Source organism: Notothenia coriiceps, unplaced genomic scaffold (genome assembly GCF_000735185.1).
Source record: "Notothenia coriiceps isolate Sejong01 unplaced genomic scaffold, NC01 NC01_scaffold00035265, whole genome shotgun sequence".
NCBI classification, from domain to species: domain Eukaryota; kingdom Metazoa; phylum Chordata; class Actinopteri; order Perciformes; family Nototheniidae; genus Notothenia; species Notothenia coriiceps.
Window position 1 is genome coordinate 1 of NW_011367966.1, and position 16646 is coordinate 16646.

General features: G+C 38.9%; 1 protein-coding gene and 1 long non-coding RNA gene across 2 annotated transcripts; one reads left to right on the top strand and one right to left on the bottom strand.

The window, feature by feature from the left end:
• The first annotated feature begins 757 nt into the window (after positions 1-757).
• On the top strand, positions 758-3172 carry LOC104962712 (uncharacterized). Its single transcript, XR_800234.1, has 3 exons — positions 758-867; positions 2082-2163; positions 2302-3172. It is a non-coding gene; the product is annotated as an uncharacterized lncRNA (long non-coding RNA).
• Positions 3173-8715: 5543 nt separating this feature from the next.
• LOC104962713 (synaptosomal-associated protein 25-A-like) lies at positions 8716-13579 on the bottom strand. The gene is made up of 3 exons (XM_010791205.1): positions 13098-13579; positions 11013-11157; positions 8716-10274 (listed from the first exon to the last, which is right to left on the bottom strand). Exons 1-3 carry the CDS (start codon positions 13280-13282, stop codon positions 10206-10208), a joined length of 399 nt encoding a protein of 132 aa, XP_010789507.1. The 5' UTR covers positions 13283-13579; the 3' UTR covers positions 8716-10205.
• Between the last annotated feature and the right edge of the window lie 3067 nt (positions 13580-16646).

Consider the following 16646-nt stretch of genomic DNA (forward strand, 5'->3'; position numbering starts at 1 on the left):
AAAGTATTGACTGTATGATCAGTATGACAGATGAACAGATCGCCACTGGGATTACAACTAAAGACACAGAAAAAACTGCGGCATGTGTCCGGCTCCTTATGGGTACTGCAATATTTGAAGTGGCGGAACGACGTTCTGGTGCTCTCCGTCAGAACTACGCCCCTGTCAGACGACGAGACATATACCACGTGATGACACGTTAGGCTCGTGTTGTGTTCAAGGACCCTGACCTTGGCCAGGAAAAATAGGCACTCCCTTGTTTAACTTTTTTGCGTTCTAGATTTCTTGAATTTTTTTCTTTTTTGCGTGTGTTTATAAATTACCTCGAGGGCCGTACCAAATGGCCGTATACGGCCTGAGGGCCGGAGGTTCCCCACCCCTGCTTTAAGCAATGAGGTCCAATAAATGAACAGTTTTTGTTATTTGAAACGAGAGATTTTTTGCTTCTATATTCAAAAAACTATTTTACATTTTAACTTGTGACTTCTTATATCCTAAACATGGTTACAAATTAATGATCTGCACGATCATTAATACTTTCAAGGCATATAACTTAGCATTTCTTAGCTATTGAATTTTCAAGTTGTGAATATTTCATGTTACAAAGAGAAAGACTTGAATCAAACCACATTTTCAAGGTATTTGATTTTAGAGTTTGGGCAGATTAAATGAAATGACACAAAAACACTTGAATACAATGTAAGTATGTTTGATTGTCATTGATGATCAGTTCCTCCCTCATTCTCCTCTCTCAGATAGAAGACACCTGTTTCAGTTTGACTTTTTACGGGGAGGGGTACTCAGAGGGGACTGATCCCGCGCAGGGCCGACCCAACACAAAGATCTGCACTCAGGTCATAGGAGCAGGTAAGAACTACACTCAGCTGATGTTTAGTACACCTCTATTACTGTTTAACATACAACCACAGATATTATACCAGTCCCAGATACATTTGTTTTAAAGAGTAATTATGGTAATTTTCAGGTTCATATGAAACCTAAAAACATAATATGGCTCCTTTAAAAGGTTGGACAGGGGAGTGATCTATACTTGATTGTGAGTTTAGGTCAGGGGTGTCCAAACTACGGCCAGGAGGCCAACTGTGGCCCGTGGTCGACTTTTAATTGACCAGAGCAAATTCTCAAAGTATAATGGAATATGGCCCAAACAGGAAACTTGTGCTTGTTTTATATTGTACTTCTTAAATACGTAAAGATGTATTACACACTATATTTATTAGTTAATAAGTCCAATTTTTTTCCTATTTCGTCTTAACCCCCAATCTGAGGCTTGTTTTAAGAAATGAGCTGCAAACAATTTTTGTTACAAAAATAATGACACCCTGTTAATGGAAAGCTGTTATGTACGCTGTTTGTTTTCTTTAGGCATATTCAATTATCAAGAATAATTTACCTACATTTGATTGATTTAGCTAACTTATAACTGAAACATTTTGGGACACCCCTGGCCGAGGAGATGAAGCAGGTTGGGAGACTCAATCCAGTCTCTGTGCATCTCAATGGAAACAAATCCTCTGTAAGGTCTAGCCAGAGCACACTGGCCCTTCAAGTGTGATACTCCAAGTCGAAGGGAAAAAAAGAAAGACATACAAAATATTTGTGTTAAACAGCAAAATCCGATTTGTATGAAATCAAAAAAATCAGATATACATTCATACAATTCAGTCTGATTCAAGGAATACTACAACCGCAATATAAACGTTTGTATGTTAAATCCTAACCAGGTGTAACCTTAAATCCTTCAGGTAATCTTTGTTTTTCTTGCATTCCTCCATGATTAACAAAGAATAAAAGGAATCTGAGAAAAGTCTTGGTGAATTGAAGTACATTTTGCCAGCCTTAAACAGCAAAACTATAAACCCCAGATTTCAACTTAACGTGGAGGGAGAAATTGTTTTAAATTGGTCATTCTGTTGGCGAAGTATTCTCTCACACCCCAATTAGATATAAGACTTTAATACACATACAATACTTGGCAGTGAATCATTGTTGGTTTTGGTCCTTTTATTTCATTCAATTCTTTTGCACTTTTTGACCCCACCTGTTTGTTCTGTTTCCAGAGCCTGGTTATGTCGCTACAGTTTCTGCTATTGTACAAGCAGCCCTAACCCTGCTGAATGAATTGCACTCTCTTCCCAGGAGGTCAGTCTGTTTTCTTTTTTCTCTACTTCCTTTGTTTTGTCCCATCTATCAAACAAGTTTATATTTTGTGACACCCTTCTATTTGATCTACTGTAAATCTGCCTACATTCATACTTAATCCCACATTCTCTCTCACAGAGGAGGGGTGTACACTCCAGGAGCTGCCTTCCACAAAACCAGTCTGATCGAGCGTCTCCAAAATCACAGCATCAAGTTCTCAGTCAAAAGCTACGAATAAAAAGCTCACGCCACTTCCCAGTTACAGGATATCATATTTTAACCGATGTCCACTGTGGATGTTGCCCCGCTTTCCAACGAGTCAACATAATCACTTTCAAGCTGAACCCTGCATCGACTGGTTATTGGTCGTCAGTGAGAGTTGATCCAAGGGGTCAAAGCTGGGAAAGGAGCAATCACAGCAGGAAGAGAATCATTGTCTTGTTCAAAGACACACTTCTACACACTGGCCTCCTCTCATTAAAACCTACGGATCCCTAAATCTCTTAAAACAGCATGTGTTGACTATGCATTAATGAAAAATAAGCTGTATTGATTTAATCAATAATAATCTTCATTTTCAACACTTATTAAACACTAATTTAAAACAGAGCAGAAACTATAGAAATATCTATATCTAATCTATAGTAAGCGTGAAGTCAGTATGTTTCTTTTAAATAGTGTAAAATCAAGAATATTTAACTTAAGTCGTTCCTGGAAGAGGATGCATGACCGTGCCTTCTAGCACCTTGTCATCATCTCACTGTATGATAGAGACAAGACGTTGGAATACATTTCAAACCTTTGAAGTGTTCTTGCAAGCTTACAGTTGTGTGTTAACTAATTAAACACTAAGGATATACTGTTACAGGATGAGCCTGGCTATATTCTGATACTGTACCAACAATGCATGTATCTTCTGACAAGCATCATCTGTGTATTCAAAGCCTGATGTGTCTCATTCCTGTGTGACACAGCTGCATTGTTGCCCAATTAAAAACATATCAATGAGCCACGATGTTATACACTCTTCTTTAACTCAATCCCACAGTCCTTGTCCTGCTGCGAAAATACTTACCAGCTATTGCTCCAACACATTGTACGTGATAAGGGGGGTGGGACAAGCGGTTAACCAATAACACACACTTATTCTTGACACGTTCCCTTTTTCATACAAAGTCCACCTGAACTTTAGCTCAACTTTGAGAGACCATTTCGTATGCTTTTCCAAATCTGATCTTGATCTTGAACATATGTTTTGTATATATAATAATAGTTATTAAACATTGTGAACAGACAGACATTCAGCAGGTCATGAGCAACCCACATGATATATACAGTGGAGGAAACAAGTATTTGATCCCCTGCAGATTTGGAAGTTTAGCCACTTACAAAGAAATTAAGTCTATAATTGTAATTGGTTTATATAAACAGTGAGAGTAAGAATATCAAAAAGAAAATCAAGAAATTGACATTATATAAAAGATACAAATTGATTAGCATTTGACTGTGGGAAATAAGTATTTGCAAAACATGTCTTAGTACTTGGTGGAGAAACACTTGTTGGACGCAGAGAGGTCAGACACTTCTTGTATGGTCTCCAGGTCTGTGCACATCTCAGGAAGGATGTTGGTCCACTCCTCTCCAAATCCTTCAGGTTTCGAGGCAGATGCTTGGCATCTAGAAGCTTCAGCTCCCTCCACAGTTTGGCCACTAGCCACTCATTTGTTGCCTTGGCCGTATGTTCAGGTTTATTGTCCTGCTGGAAGAGCCATCCATGACCCTTTTTCAGTGTCCTGGCTGGAAGAGGAGGGTTATAGGCCAATACTTTCACGGTACGCGGCCCCGTACATCCTCTCCTCGATGCAGGGAAGCCGTCCTGTACCCTTAGCAGAGAAACACCCCAACACCCCCCACCTCCATGCTTGACGGTGTGGATTGTGTTCTGGAGGTTATATTCAGCATTTCTCTTCCTCCAAACACAGCAGGTTGAGTTGTTGCCAAAGATCAACATTTTGGTCTCATCTGACCACATCATCTTCTCCCAAGCCTTCTCTGAATCATTCAGATGTTCATTGGCAAACTTCAGACGGGCCTTTCATGTTCTTCTTGAGCAGGGGGCCTTCAGGCGCTGCAGGATTTGATCCATTATGGTGTAGTGTGTTACCAATAGTTTTCTTGGTGACTGTGGTCCCAGCTGCCTTGAGATCATTAACAAGTTCCTCCCGTGTATTTCTTGGCTGGTCTCTCACCTTTCTCATGATCATCAATACCCCACGGGGCCCGATCTTGTGTGGTGCCCCAGACCTAGGGCGATTGATGCTTATTTTGTCTTTCTTCTATTTCTGAATAACTGCACCAACAGTTGTCTCCTTCTCACCGAACAGCTTTCTGATGGTCTTGTAGCCAATCCCAACCATGTGAAGGTCTACAATCATGTCCCTGAGCTCCTTAGACAGCTCTTTAGTCTTGCCCATGGTGGAGATGTTGGAATCTGATTGATTGATTCTGTGGACAGGTGTCTTTTATACAGGTAACACGTTGGTATTAGGAGTACTTTTTTAAAGGAAGATTACTTATTTAACCGGTCTGTGGGAGCCAGAATCCTTGTTTGTTGCAAGGGGATCAAATACTTGTTTCCCACAGTTAAATGCAAATACATTTTTATCTTTTATATAATGTTAATTTCTGGATTTTGTTTTTGATATTCTTACTCTCACTGTTAATATAAACCTACCATTACAATTATAGACTGTTAATGTATTTTTAAGTGGGCAAATTTACAAAATCTGTAAGGGATCAAATACTTATTTCTAATAATACATAATACATTGTATTTGTATAAACGCTTTACATTATGTTACTGGATAATTTTATCCTTACAATACTTTCACATCATCAGGTTTCATTCCATTCAATACTGTGGACAATACCCGCAGGAGCAATTTGGGGTTAAGTGTCTTGCCCAAGGACACAACGACATGCTGACTGCATTGGGACTCAAACTTGCTATCCACTGNCTTTCACATCATCAGGTTTCATTCCATTCAATACTGTGGACAATACCCGCAGGAGCAATTTGGGGTTAAGTGTCTTGCCCAAGGACACAGAGGCATGCTCACTGCGAGGCTGTCAAGGTGGGATTGAACCGGTGCCCCCTGATCTGAAGATGAGCGCACTAATCCACTGAGCAGCAACTGCCCCAGAAAAGTAACATCTATTTCATTCACAAATCAATCAAAGTATGAAATGTAATTATTTTTACATTTTAAATGGATTTAACTAGAAACATATTGAGGTTTGCGAGACTCCTTGCGTATGTGAACAATCAACTACAGGTATAAGATTAGTTATGTAATGATGGTTTTATTATTACATTTCAATTGTCTGATTATGGCTTTACATTCCATACATGTTATAGAATGTGTAGTCTTGTCGTTAACACATTTCTGAGTCTCTAATATTTTGTGTTTGTGACAGGGGCCGGCTACGTTTATAGATATGTATCTTGTATTTTGTAAATTGTAAATTGTGTAACTTGCTGCTGTTAAATACCATCAAACGATGTGCAATATGTGCGTTATGTGCAATATACTTTATATACATATGCCATCTTTAATAACTGTAATATATACTGGGCTGCTAAATCCTAAAAACTGCTACAGGATTTGATTTGTAGATTTGATTTCTTTTTGATCTATATTTTTGAAAATTATGTAACTTTTTTAGTTTTTATCTTTTTTTTAGCATATTGTTTATTATATTATAACTTAGTACTTTTTTAGCATATTGTTTATTATATTGTAACTTAGTACTTTTTTAACGCATGTAAGATATGCAACACTAAGCTGTCTGTGGCTCTTTCCTGCTGTAACGCTGCAAATTTCCCCTCTGTGGCACTAATAAAGGTATTCTGATATCTCAGTAGGTGAATGCTCGCATAATACGGTTAAGAGGTAGTACCCATAGAGTCCAGTAGAGGGCGGAGCCTGTGTAAGATAACAAAACACAGGAGTGTACCTTGTTAGCTAATGTTAGCTAGCTGTCATTAACGTTACACATTACACTCGTAGAAATCTTGTACAGCCTGTCCCGCATGCTTGCTCTTACGGAACCGACTAACTCCCCTTTTGTGTAATAGCAGCTCTCAACATGCCCAGACTGTAATGATTTCCAGCTAATTTAATACTTTTCACCTCATTCTGGTGTTGGTGACGTGTATTGTGCGGTGCGAGACCAGAGATGTAGTTCATTGAGTGGTTTCACACACAAATTTTTTCGACAAACTGTGACTTTTTTTACTTGGAAATGATTTTTTAAGATTGACAAACATCATATGTGTTATTCATGGCACAATTCAAACGGGATCGAAAGATAACTTTTCTTTCGCCATTGACTTCAATACATATTTTTTCCGAAATAAGGTCCCATGGAGTTCCACCGGAAAGGGAGGGACTTCAGCTCTCCCTTCACTCTCTTGGATAAACCAATCAGATTTTGCCATGATCTCCATTAGCGAATCATATCAATACTGTCATTTTCTTCTCTGCTGCTGTCATTTGACATATCAGTGCAAAAATCATTTCCCACTCACCTCCAGTTCTCTTCACATCCAGGGCCAAGGGTTCTTTCCAGGAGAATCCGAACTCCACTTCAAATCTATGCAGATCTTTAGTGTGTCTCGACTCAGTGGGGGGAGGCGGTATTCCTGTATAACTCATATCACCACCCCCTAAAAGCTGATGACCTCTCAAAAAGCGATCAAAGACTCTTCTAAATATGATGGCGCATGTCAAAATCTTTTTCCCCTCTTAAAATATATTCTGATTGAACATTTTGAAAAAACCACATCTCCACATATCAGGGACTGTATAAGTACTACTCTGTGTGCACACCAGATGGTGCTAAACTGCCTGATTATGGCATCTTGTATTTGAATAGCCATATTTAGTCCTTAAAGCTTTACAAATGTTAACAGTACTGTTGAAAATGGATTATGCTAAATAACTAATAAACAAACTTTATTTTTTAGCAGCTTTTTTCATTGAGGATTTCTTTAAAACAAGGGGATGTCCATGCTGCACTTTAATTGTCATTAGCCTTGTTATTAACAATGTTTTGGCCCCACTCAGGTGACATTATTTTGACACCTAGCAAAGTGTGGCGTACTCCTAGTAGGCTAGAGTAAATGCTAACATTAAACCGAGGATATATGTTTGTAAGGATGTTCAAACTAATTGAAAATGTCATGTTTCGTCTGACATTTTTGGAAAAAGGCTTCTTTACCTGGTTGTGGATATTTAGTTAGTTTGTACATTAAATATAGAGGAACAACCAATCGCCTGTTAGTTTAGCATATAGAATGCAAACATAACATAACCCTCCATAAAACCAAAACGTGTTATTTTCACACTTTAGTTTCGGTTTCAGACATGGCGCTGCCAATCAAATCTGATCAAAATAGTCCAGCAAAATCCTGATAAGTAGGGGTGTGCTTCCCCCCAATATATTGTTGCTTAATAAGTCAGAAATATATAATTTTAAAAATAAATGCTTTTAGTTGGTGGAAAAAATGGCTTTGTGTTTATTAGCTGGATCCAGGGCCGAAGGACTTTTTAAAAGTAATTTATGAGCACATCTCTGATAAACAAGATTTGCTTTTGTATGACAATTTGTGGAGAAACTAAGCTTTTACAGATCCGTCTATTAAATCAACTAACTGTTAAATTGACTCAATCATATGAGTGATGCTCTTATAGCTTGATGATTTGGGAAAATATAGAGGATGCATCTTGGTCATTTCTTTAATCCAAAGTGATAATGTATCAAAGCCTATACAAATCATATAATTTGTTGTCTGTCATTGTAATGATCATGTTTTTTGGTAACGCTGGATACTTCTCACCTTCAACGCCATCTTGGCTAACAGAAGCTATGCGTAGGGTGACCAGGTGCCAGAAAGCCAAAAGGGGGGCCGAGAGTCAGGGCCGTCCCTGGCCAACTTGGGGCCCCAAGCGGCATTGTGAGATGAGCCCCCCCCCCCAAACGGACAGGAGTGAAACATTTTTGTTTGGAAACAAAGTACTTTGCAAATATAATTATTTTTCTTTTTAAACATACTCCTAAACTGTTGTCTTAATTGAGTTAATTGTGTAATCTGCAATGATTTGCAAACCAAAATGTTGCTTGCTAGATATCCATTGAAGGCACAGCAGCCGTCTTTATTTTTAGACAATGTTTCTCTGGTCAAAATTCATAAACTGAGCAAGTCTTCAAAGTGTACAACATGGCAGTGTACTGTATGAGGGAAGTATCCAAATTGAGCCTGTGTTCTACAAATCTTATATTTTGTTGACTGCATTAATCATGTTTTTTTTGTAAAATGCCTATGCTGCTTTACGCCTAGAAATTATGCCAGTTTTAGAGCAGTTAGGACAAAAATAACTAATATAAATGCTAAAATGCATAGCCTTAGTGGTGTTTCTCTTTAAATATTACCCTGGACCTTAGAGAAAGAGACTGTCAACTCACAGGAGCAATAAAGACAGACACGGCTAGGGTTTATTACTTTTAATCAATGCAGCTAGCTACAAAATGTCCACCACTTCACACACTGACAGGATACAGAGAGGGAGTCTTTAATATTACATGCGTTGAGGACATCAATCTCACGGTCTAAGCTATTGTGTCATTCAGGATTAGGTATTTAATCACCTTACTCTAACTACTTGACATTTTGGCGATTTGGTGTGCATAGCTCTAAAGTACAGAAGCAACAAAAAAACCTTTGTATGTATTTTTTGTTTCAGAGTATAGTTATTGTTGTTCAATATTATCATTATTTTTACCATTAACAAACGACACGGGGAGAATAAACTTACAGATACAATCTTCTTATAAAAGTAAGGTCTCTCAGAAATATGCCTCTTTGCTTTACATTGCAAACGTTTATTTTTTTTCAGAGCATCCAAAACCTATGTTACAGTACACAACCAGTCCTCATCTTTCAGCACATAATCAACATCTTCATCACTCAACTGCATAATCATTTAGAAAACAGGTCATTATTTTTGCAATACAACCCCAAGTCCTCATATGTTTTCACCTTTAACTCACTTTTTTGATCCCTTTTGCTTTATTTTACAACGAGATGGTCACAGTTGGTAAATATATCGAGACAAAAAGAGTGGCAATATTGCAAACTTGCAGGAGTATGGAAGGATCAACTGTGTCCTAATACTGAGCATGCGTTTTGTCAATTTGCTACTGCCATGTTATCATTTTTTATATATATTTTTCAGACAGTTTTTATTTATAAGACTAAAATCTACCATTTGTCATGCAGAGAACGCACAATTCACATCACTTGGAATGCAATGTCTAATACAGCTACAGAGAGTCTAGTTGCACATTGTCAAAACAGAAACTCAGTATGATTGCGATGAAGGAAAATGTACCAACGACTGCCTTTTGATTGTAAGTGCTCTTTGCAATCCCATTCACCTGTATTGTCTCTTAACTTGTGTTTTTCCATCAGTCTTATCCCTTTTTGACGTGACAACATCAAAATAAGGAGCAAGTCAGTAGCCTAAATGGAATGACACAATTTTACTAAGACGATACTGAGATACTAATAAGGAAAAACAATAGAAACAAACATCTTGTATAGCATTCCTATTATATAATTATCATCCAGAGCAGTGTACTTTAATATATATATATCTATATTATATATGATAGATAATAATATATGATATATATATTTCGATAAAGAGAATACAAACTTCACAGGTGAGCTAGAGAGCCATCAAGTCAGCACTATATACAACCTTTGGAAAGAATGATATACAGAGTATAAGAAATCATCTTTTTACGAGGACAATCATCTTGAAAAAGCTCGACAGACGACACAGAACAACATTTACAATGGGAAGGGGAGGTGATATGTGCAAACCTAGAAGGTCAATACCATGATGAAAGTATGTCAGCGCCTGTAGATGTGTGGCGCGAGACGCCGGGGACACCGCGCTCTGGGCTCGGTGTGTTTAGCCACTGCCCAGCATCTTTGTGGCGCGCTGGTTAGCCTCGTCAATCCTGGTCTTGTTGGAATCAGCCTGGGTAAAAGAAAAGGGGCAAAGGGTGAAGGTTAGAATATCAGTTTGATTGTTTTGTGGTATTTTTACACACATTTAGTAGACACATTTAGTCACTTGGTAGCAACCGCTGTTATTAAGACTCATAGAAGCTTCTGACAGTCATGAATGTGGTATTAACTGACAATATGTTATGTCGTAGAATAAAACGGGAAATCTCCTAAGTTTGTGTTTGCTTGTTTCCAACCAAAAACAAATTACATTTTCTTTCCAGACCAGGCAACCGTAAGTGGAAAAATGCTAACTAATTTCCGGCTTTTAGAACTCATTCCTGCACCACTCTATTGCCTGACTTCTTAACTAAAACAACAATAGTTTACGTTGCAGGCCCTAGTATGCTGGAACCTGTAGAATTAAACCACATCTTCTCTTACCACCAGAAATAAGGTTTTGCCAAATCAACCAGGACTGTAATCTTTTGTCATTAAGTTTTAGCCAGATAATCTGTTCAAAATTAAAATATTAACCTTAGTGTAAATTAATCAGGTACTTACGGGAAACTATTTAGGAAAGGGGAAATATTAACATTATCTCCATCTTTACAAATAATACATTTGAAATCCCATAGAGAGTCAAAACTGGCTTAAATAAGTGATTATATGCATAAAGGACAATAAATAAAAAACCTTAATCTTTATAAATATCTTAATTATCTGTAATGTAAGACAAAAATGCTATGAAAATCTTGTCGTGTCATACCTTGTCCATGATCCTGTCAATCTGGCGGTTCTGGGTGTCGATCTCGTTGCCCATGTCCAGGGCCATGTGGCGCAGGTTACCGATGATGCCACCCACCTGCTCCAGGTTCTCGTCCATCTCATTTTCCCGGGCATCTTCTGTTACCCTAAACAAACACACACACAAGGGCGGATTTAAACACTGTGTCGTCTGCATAAACACTAGGTCAAACAAACTATTTTTCTTTTTGTATTCCTATTTACTATTTACTTGCACTATATTTTTTCTGTTTATCTGTGTTTTGTGTTGCTCTGTTGGAGAAGCCTGTGACACAATATTTTCATCGGCATAACTACACTGTAGCTATGTTGGTATGACTAAATAAAGAACCTTGGACTTTGAACCACATATTGCCACGATGAAAAGGTGGAGCAAGGAGATTTCTGCTCCTTCTGTGACTCTCACATCCACATTGAACCTCTGATCCTTTTTCTAGTCTCTGAAGAGCAGGGCATGACCTCATGAGAGTAGGACGATCCTGTGCACAACTACATTTGATATCGCCAAGTTTCCAGCACTGGTTCAATTCTATATACAGATTGAAAAAAATATATATCACGGACATTTGGTATGGGTCTGCGTCTTAACTATGACATTAGTATATAACACAAACTGAAATTACTAACAGTAAGGTTACTTTATTTCCCTGAAATGACGCTGAATAAAAATAATATCTTGGACAAATAGGTAAAACCAAAATGTAAGCGTCTAAACTATTTAAATTGCCTTTGCTAAACTGAATGTTTACTATTCAAAACCATCAATGAATACCAGTCTCAGGATACTTAGAAGTTATAAAGAAAAGGGGAAGAGAATGATGTGAAACAAGGGGATACAGATCATATTGTAACCAACGCTGCTGTTAATGTCTTAGAACATGGCGCCTGCTCTACCAGGTCAACTACCAGGGCGCCATGTTGCTTGTGTCTTCTCCTTCTGTTGTAATGGGATCATTTCACATAACATGATGTAACACAATGTTGTAAAATGTAATCAACATGTATTCAGTATTGTATCTAATATCAAAAGTAGATATTGTCTGTAAACCAGGATTTCTTAGCGGGGAGTCCGACAGAATATCTGGAGTGTAGTGAAATGTGCTTTAGCAAAACCTGTCTGCATCAGGATATATCTGACGACAACGTTTCCATTAACCCTTATGTTGTGTTCGGGTCTCCCGTGACCCGTTTCAAGTTAACATTATATAATAACGACGCTCTAGTTTTTTGTACAAAGCTGATTTTGAAAATGTTTGCCAAGTCTGAAGGTCTCTGAAAAAAAAGTGTATAATTTGGTGTTTGGGTCTGGGGAGACCCAGCAGAATTGTTTTGGGGGACTCGAGGTCAAATTTGGCCCAATCAAGATTAATCTTTGACTTTAGACACCCCTGCCCCACCCCCTTCATCAACTGTAACAATAGTTTTTCGCAACATGCAACTGGTCTCCCCTCCCTCCGCCCCCCTCCCCCCACGGGAACTCGACCTTTCTCAAAGAATATGTACACTAACACTTGAACCTGAACACACACTTGCACGTGTGCAATATGTGGTGCAATGTGTTTTGGGCCATAACATTAAATTACAACAGGATTGTACGGTTATGAATGCATAATAAGTTAGTTATGATGTAGTTAAAACAGTTTGGACCGAGATAAATCATGGGTCAAAATTGACCCGCGAACACCATGAACGGTAACAGCTTTTGAACACAACACAAGGGTTAAAGGCTTTAGGAGTGTTTGGGCAACGTTTCCATCAACAATGTTTCCACGATTCGTTTGATGGCTTCTGCACTGTTTGGGTTGACAAGGCTTGCACCAAGAACTTCTCCATGTCTTAACTTTGACATTTTTTACAGTATTTCTTCACTTCGGTAACTTCGAGTAGAACTTCAACTCTTCCTGTTCTTTTTCAACCTGAAATCTATTCGAACCCCAACACGGACACTCCTATTCCTCTAATGTTCATACATACCTGTCAGTACATACTTTTTTTCTCCCTTTCCTCCTAGGTGTTTCGATACGTAAACCTGAAGCTGCTCTCTTACCTGCGGATGAAGCCTCCACTGATGGCCATCTGTTCACGCTCGTCCACCACGCGGGCGGGCTGGCTGGCCACCACCCCATCCTGGTTTTTCCCCCAGGCCTTGCTGGCTCCACCTTTCATCCTGGCCACCGACAGTGAAAGGGAGGACGAGGAGGGACAGTTAGTCAACATTTTAACCCTTATCATAATTGACCTCAACCAGGCTGCTCCTATTACCTTGGATTTGAGGTACTGCAACAACAATGTCAGTATGTAATGTGATCAGCTGACACAGGGGTGTTATTTGGTTTCATGCATCCAGCACATAAATATATGGTGGGGACTAGACTAAGTCAAGCAAAGCATAGCAGGCAGAGACTGGTTGGTAAATTGGGTTTAAGTAAAGCTGTATTCTGCTGTTACACAATAGTAAGGTATTACATGCTGTTCAGAATCAGGCACGATATATTTTTATATTCTTGCATGCATTTTATTAGCTACCACATGTTGGGTGACTCAGTGTGTGACATACCTTATCCTTATTATTTGAAAGTTACATTCCTACTGGCAGTTCTGTGTTGTTGCTATGAGGACCCCCCTCCCAATCCCACAGTTACATGTCCCAGTGTGACAGATAACAGAGAAGAGACAAGCTTTTGGCAGACACACAACACAGAGGACTGTCACATTGTTAGGATGGACGACGAGTAATGTGTAGAACAAACTGCCAAAAGGAAACGAAACAAAACAAGAAACTGGAGGTAGTCAACAGAGAATAACACCATGGTGAACTAGACCTAACCTACTCTAACACCCCCACCCTTTGTTTTGTGTTTTTTTTAAATGTCACCGCTTTTTTCTTCCAGGTTCAGAGTTGGATGTCAGGTGGCAGTGAGGCAGAGGAGTAAAGAGTGTGTTAAGGATGACACTAACACCCATTGTTTAATCTGTAGCTGCTTCTGTCTCACAAATACAGCTGTGCTAACACGATATGCAATCGCAGCGCTCCATGGCTCTGTAAATGTCACCTCACTCTGCCTGTCAAACGTCACACCGCCTCAGCGTCTGTTTTGGCACTAAAGAGTCGGGGATAGAAAGGGAAGGTAAGAGAAGGAGGTTCATTGTTTATTTTATTTTATGATTTTATCATGTTTGTATCTACAAAATGTTAAGGCACTTTTCGTGGCAGCACAACCAAACACCTTTCACCACTCAAACAGTACACTGATATTTCTTCAAATGTAATCTAGGGTGACCAGGCATCCTTGTTCTCCAGGCAAATGTCCCTGTTCCAAACTGCGAGTCGAATGCAACACGCTAAGTGAAATCATATTGTTTGTGGCAAAGACACATATTGTCTTGTGGCAAAGACCAGGCACTGAAGCCTACCAGTTGACAACTCAATTATGTAGTGGTTCTGTTGGCCAACAGAAGGGGCTGCTTGCTACAGCAGCTGCATATAAATATTCTTATTCTACTTCTATATAGTAGCATATACTTGCTCGTGCTACATTTGTAGAAAACTCAAGCCCCTAGAAAGAACATTTTTGTAGTGGCCAAACGGTGATACTACAACTTCTGTGTAAATCCGCTATACTGTGGTCCATTATGGATCCAAAAGACCCTTTTGCCATTGACTAACTTTGGGAAAGGGCTAAATCAACTACACAGTACGAACAATTTAATAGGCCTATTTAAATAATTACATCCTAAAAGTTGTAAAATTCAATAGAATTTGAATCGAGTAATTTTCCTTCCTGTTCATTTTACTGAGCCAAGACTGGTCTGGACATAGTGGATTAGAGAAGGGGCTAAAGAAAAACACAAGTTCTCAATGGGCCCAGCGACCCAGATGATCCAGGTATTTTTGTTTTCGAGAATTAGGACATTTTGGCTTCATCTGCATCCCAGGGATGAACTGGGTCTGGCCTCTAACGTTGTATCTAGTTCTCTATATATATATATATCAATGGCAAAACTTGGCTAGAAACTATCAAGTAAATTCACAACATCATCATTTATGTCTTTTCAAGAAGAGCCATCGTGATGAAAATAGATTATTCTGAAAAATGCATCTATAGGTTACTACATGTACATTGTTTTACTCCGAATTTGATATGTTCTTTTCTGTTTTATTCTACCCGTTCTACCAGTACCACTAAATGGCTGTTCAGATTGTTTTTTATATTTTTTTTGCTTATAACAAGAAAAATTATATTCAAACAGATTTGCAAAGTTACTTCGTTTTTACCCAATATTATTACTGTAGTGCTTTTTACAATTATGTTGATGATAATTTAATGATATTGATTGCCAAAATAGAAATACCCTTCACATTTCACACATCTGGTCATCCTAAATAAATCACATATTTTGATATCATCCATGTAACAATAATCCATAATTTCTTTGCTTGTATTGTAGCATCAGTTACCGAGTTTTGTAAATCCTGTGTTGATGTATTCTTGCTATATCAGGAAGGGCGATGGCTCAGCCTCCTAGACCGGTTTTTTAAGTTAGAGAAATAGACCAAGGCTTTGTTTAGCTCCCTGTCCCTGCTGACACACGCTGCTCTTGTCTAGTCCTTTCTTTTCGTGCTTTCTTCTTTTAAGGTTTTTCTGTCCTCCTCCCTCTTGATTCCTAATATTGAACATCAATTCTCCTCTCCTCTCCTCTTACATCACGTTCCTTTCATTTGATACCCAGTTTGGTCCCAATTGCAATTTCCTTCCCTGCAGTCTCATAATGGGGATCAGGCACTCCTCTAATCAGTTTCCCTGTGATTGAACTGAAATGATCTGATTAGATCATATGAGGATTGCAGATCCTGTAGACTAAAAACTAAAATCATTCTTATCTTATTCATTCCTATCCACCAATCAAAATCCACTAATAGCATGCAGACAGCCGGAATCCGAATGCATAGCAGAAAATTAGGAGTCAGCTAACTGATAGACAGCCGGCATGCTGAAAGGATTGAAATAATATCTTGACACGTAAGATACAAATTTAACTTTTTTAACTTTCTAGAAACCATCTGTATGCGCATTCATTTGAACTCAACTTCCCAGCCGGCTACCATGCCACTCTCTGATATGCTGGCCTACATGTGAGCGAGTTCCCCACGGGAGAAGGAGCTTGGCAAACAGGAATGTTGAAGCCTGGGTAAAGGCTTATTTAGCACAGCGCTCTGCAGGAGAGCGGCACTGCAGAGAAACTGCAGCAGAACCAGAGGGGCTCAAACCGGATCTCCACACATAGCCATGTAAAGACCTGGGGCCGTATTCACAAAGCATTTTATCTTACCGCTAGGAGTGCCCCTAACTCGCGCTAAAACATTTTACGTAGGAGTTTTTTCTTAAAAGTTATTCACAAAGCCGCTGAGACCTACTCATACTAAGGATAAATCACTAAGAGTGAACTAAGAGTGACGCGCCGTTGCTATGGATTACGTCGATTCTCGTGCATGAGTTTAGAAGCGGTCAGTACGGCTCATGCACGAGAATCGACGTAATCCATAGCAACGGCGCGTCACTCTTAGTTCACTCTTAGTGATTTATCCTTAGTATGA

Bases quoted from the DNA above. Each gene is read 5' to 3' on its own strand.
- LOC104962713 (XM_010791205.1), bottom strand. From the start codon at position 13,282: ATGATAAGGGTTAAAATGTTGACTAACTGTCCCTCCTCGTCCTCCCTT. The intron at 11,158-13,097 runs GTAAGAGAGCAG...GTGTTTGTTTAG, and splicing joins AGTGGAGGCTTCATCCGCAG to GGTAACAGAAGATGCCCGGG. The intron at 10,275-11,012 runs GTATGACACGAC...TCTTTTACCCAG, and splicing joins TTGACAGGATCATGGACAAG to GCTGATTCCAACAAGACCAG.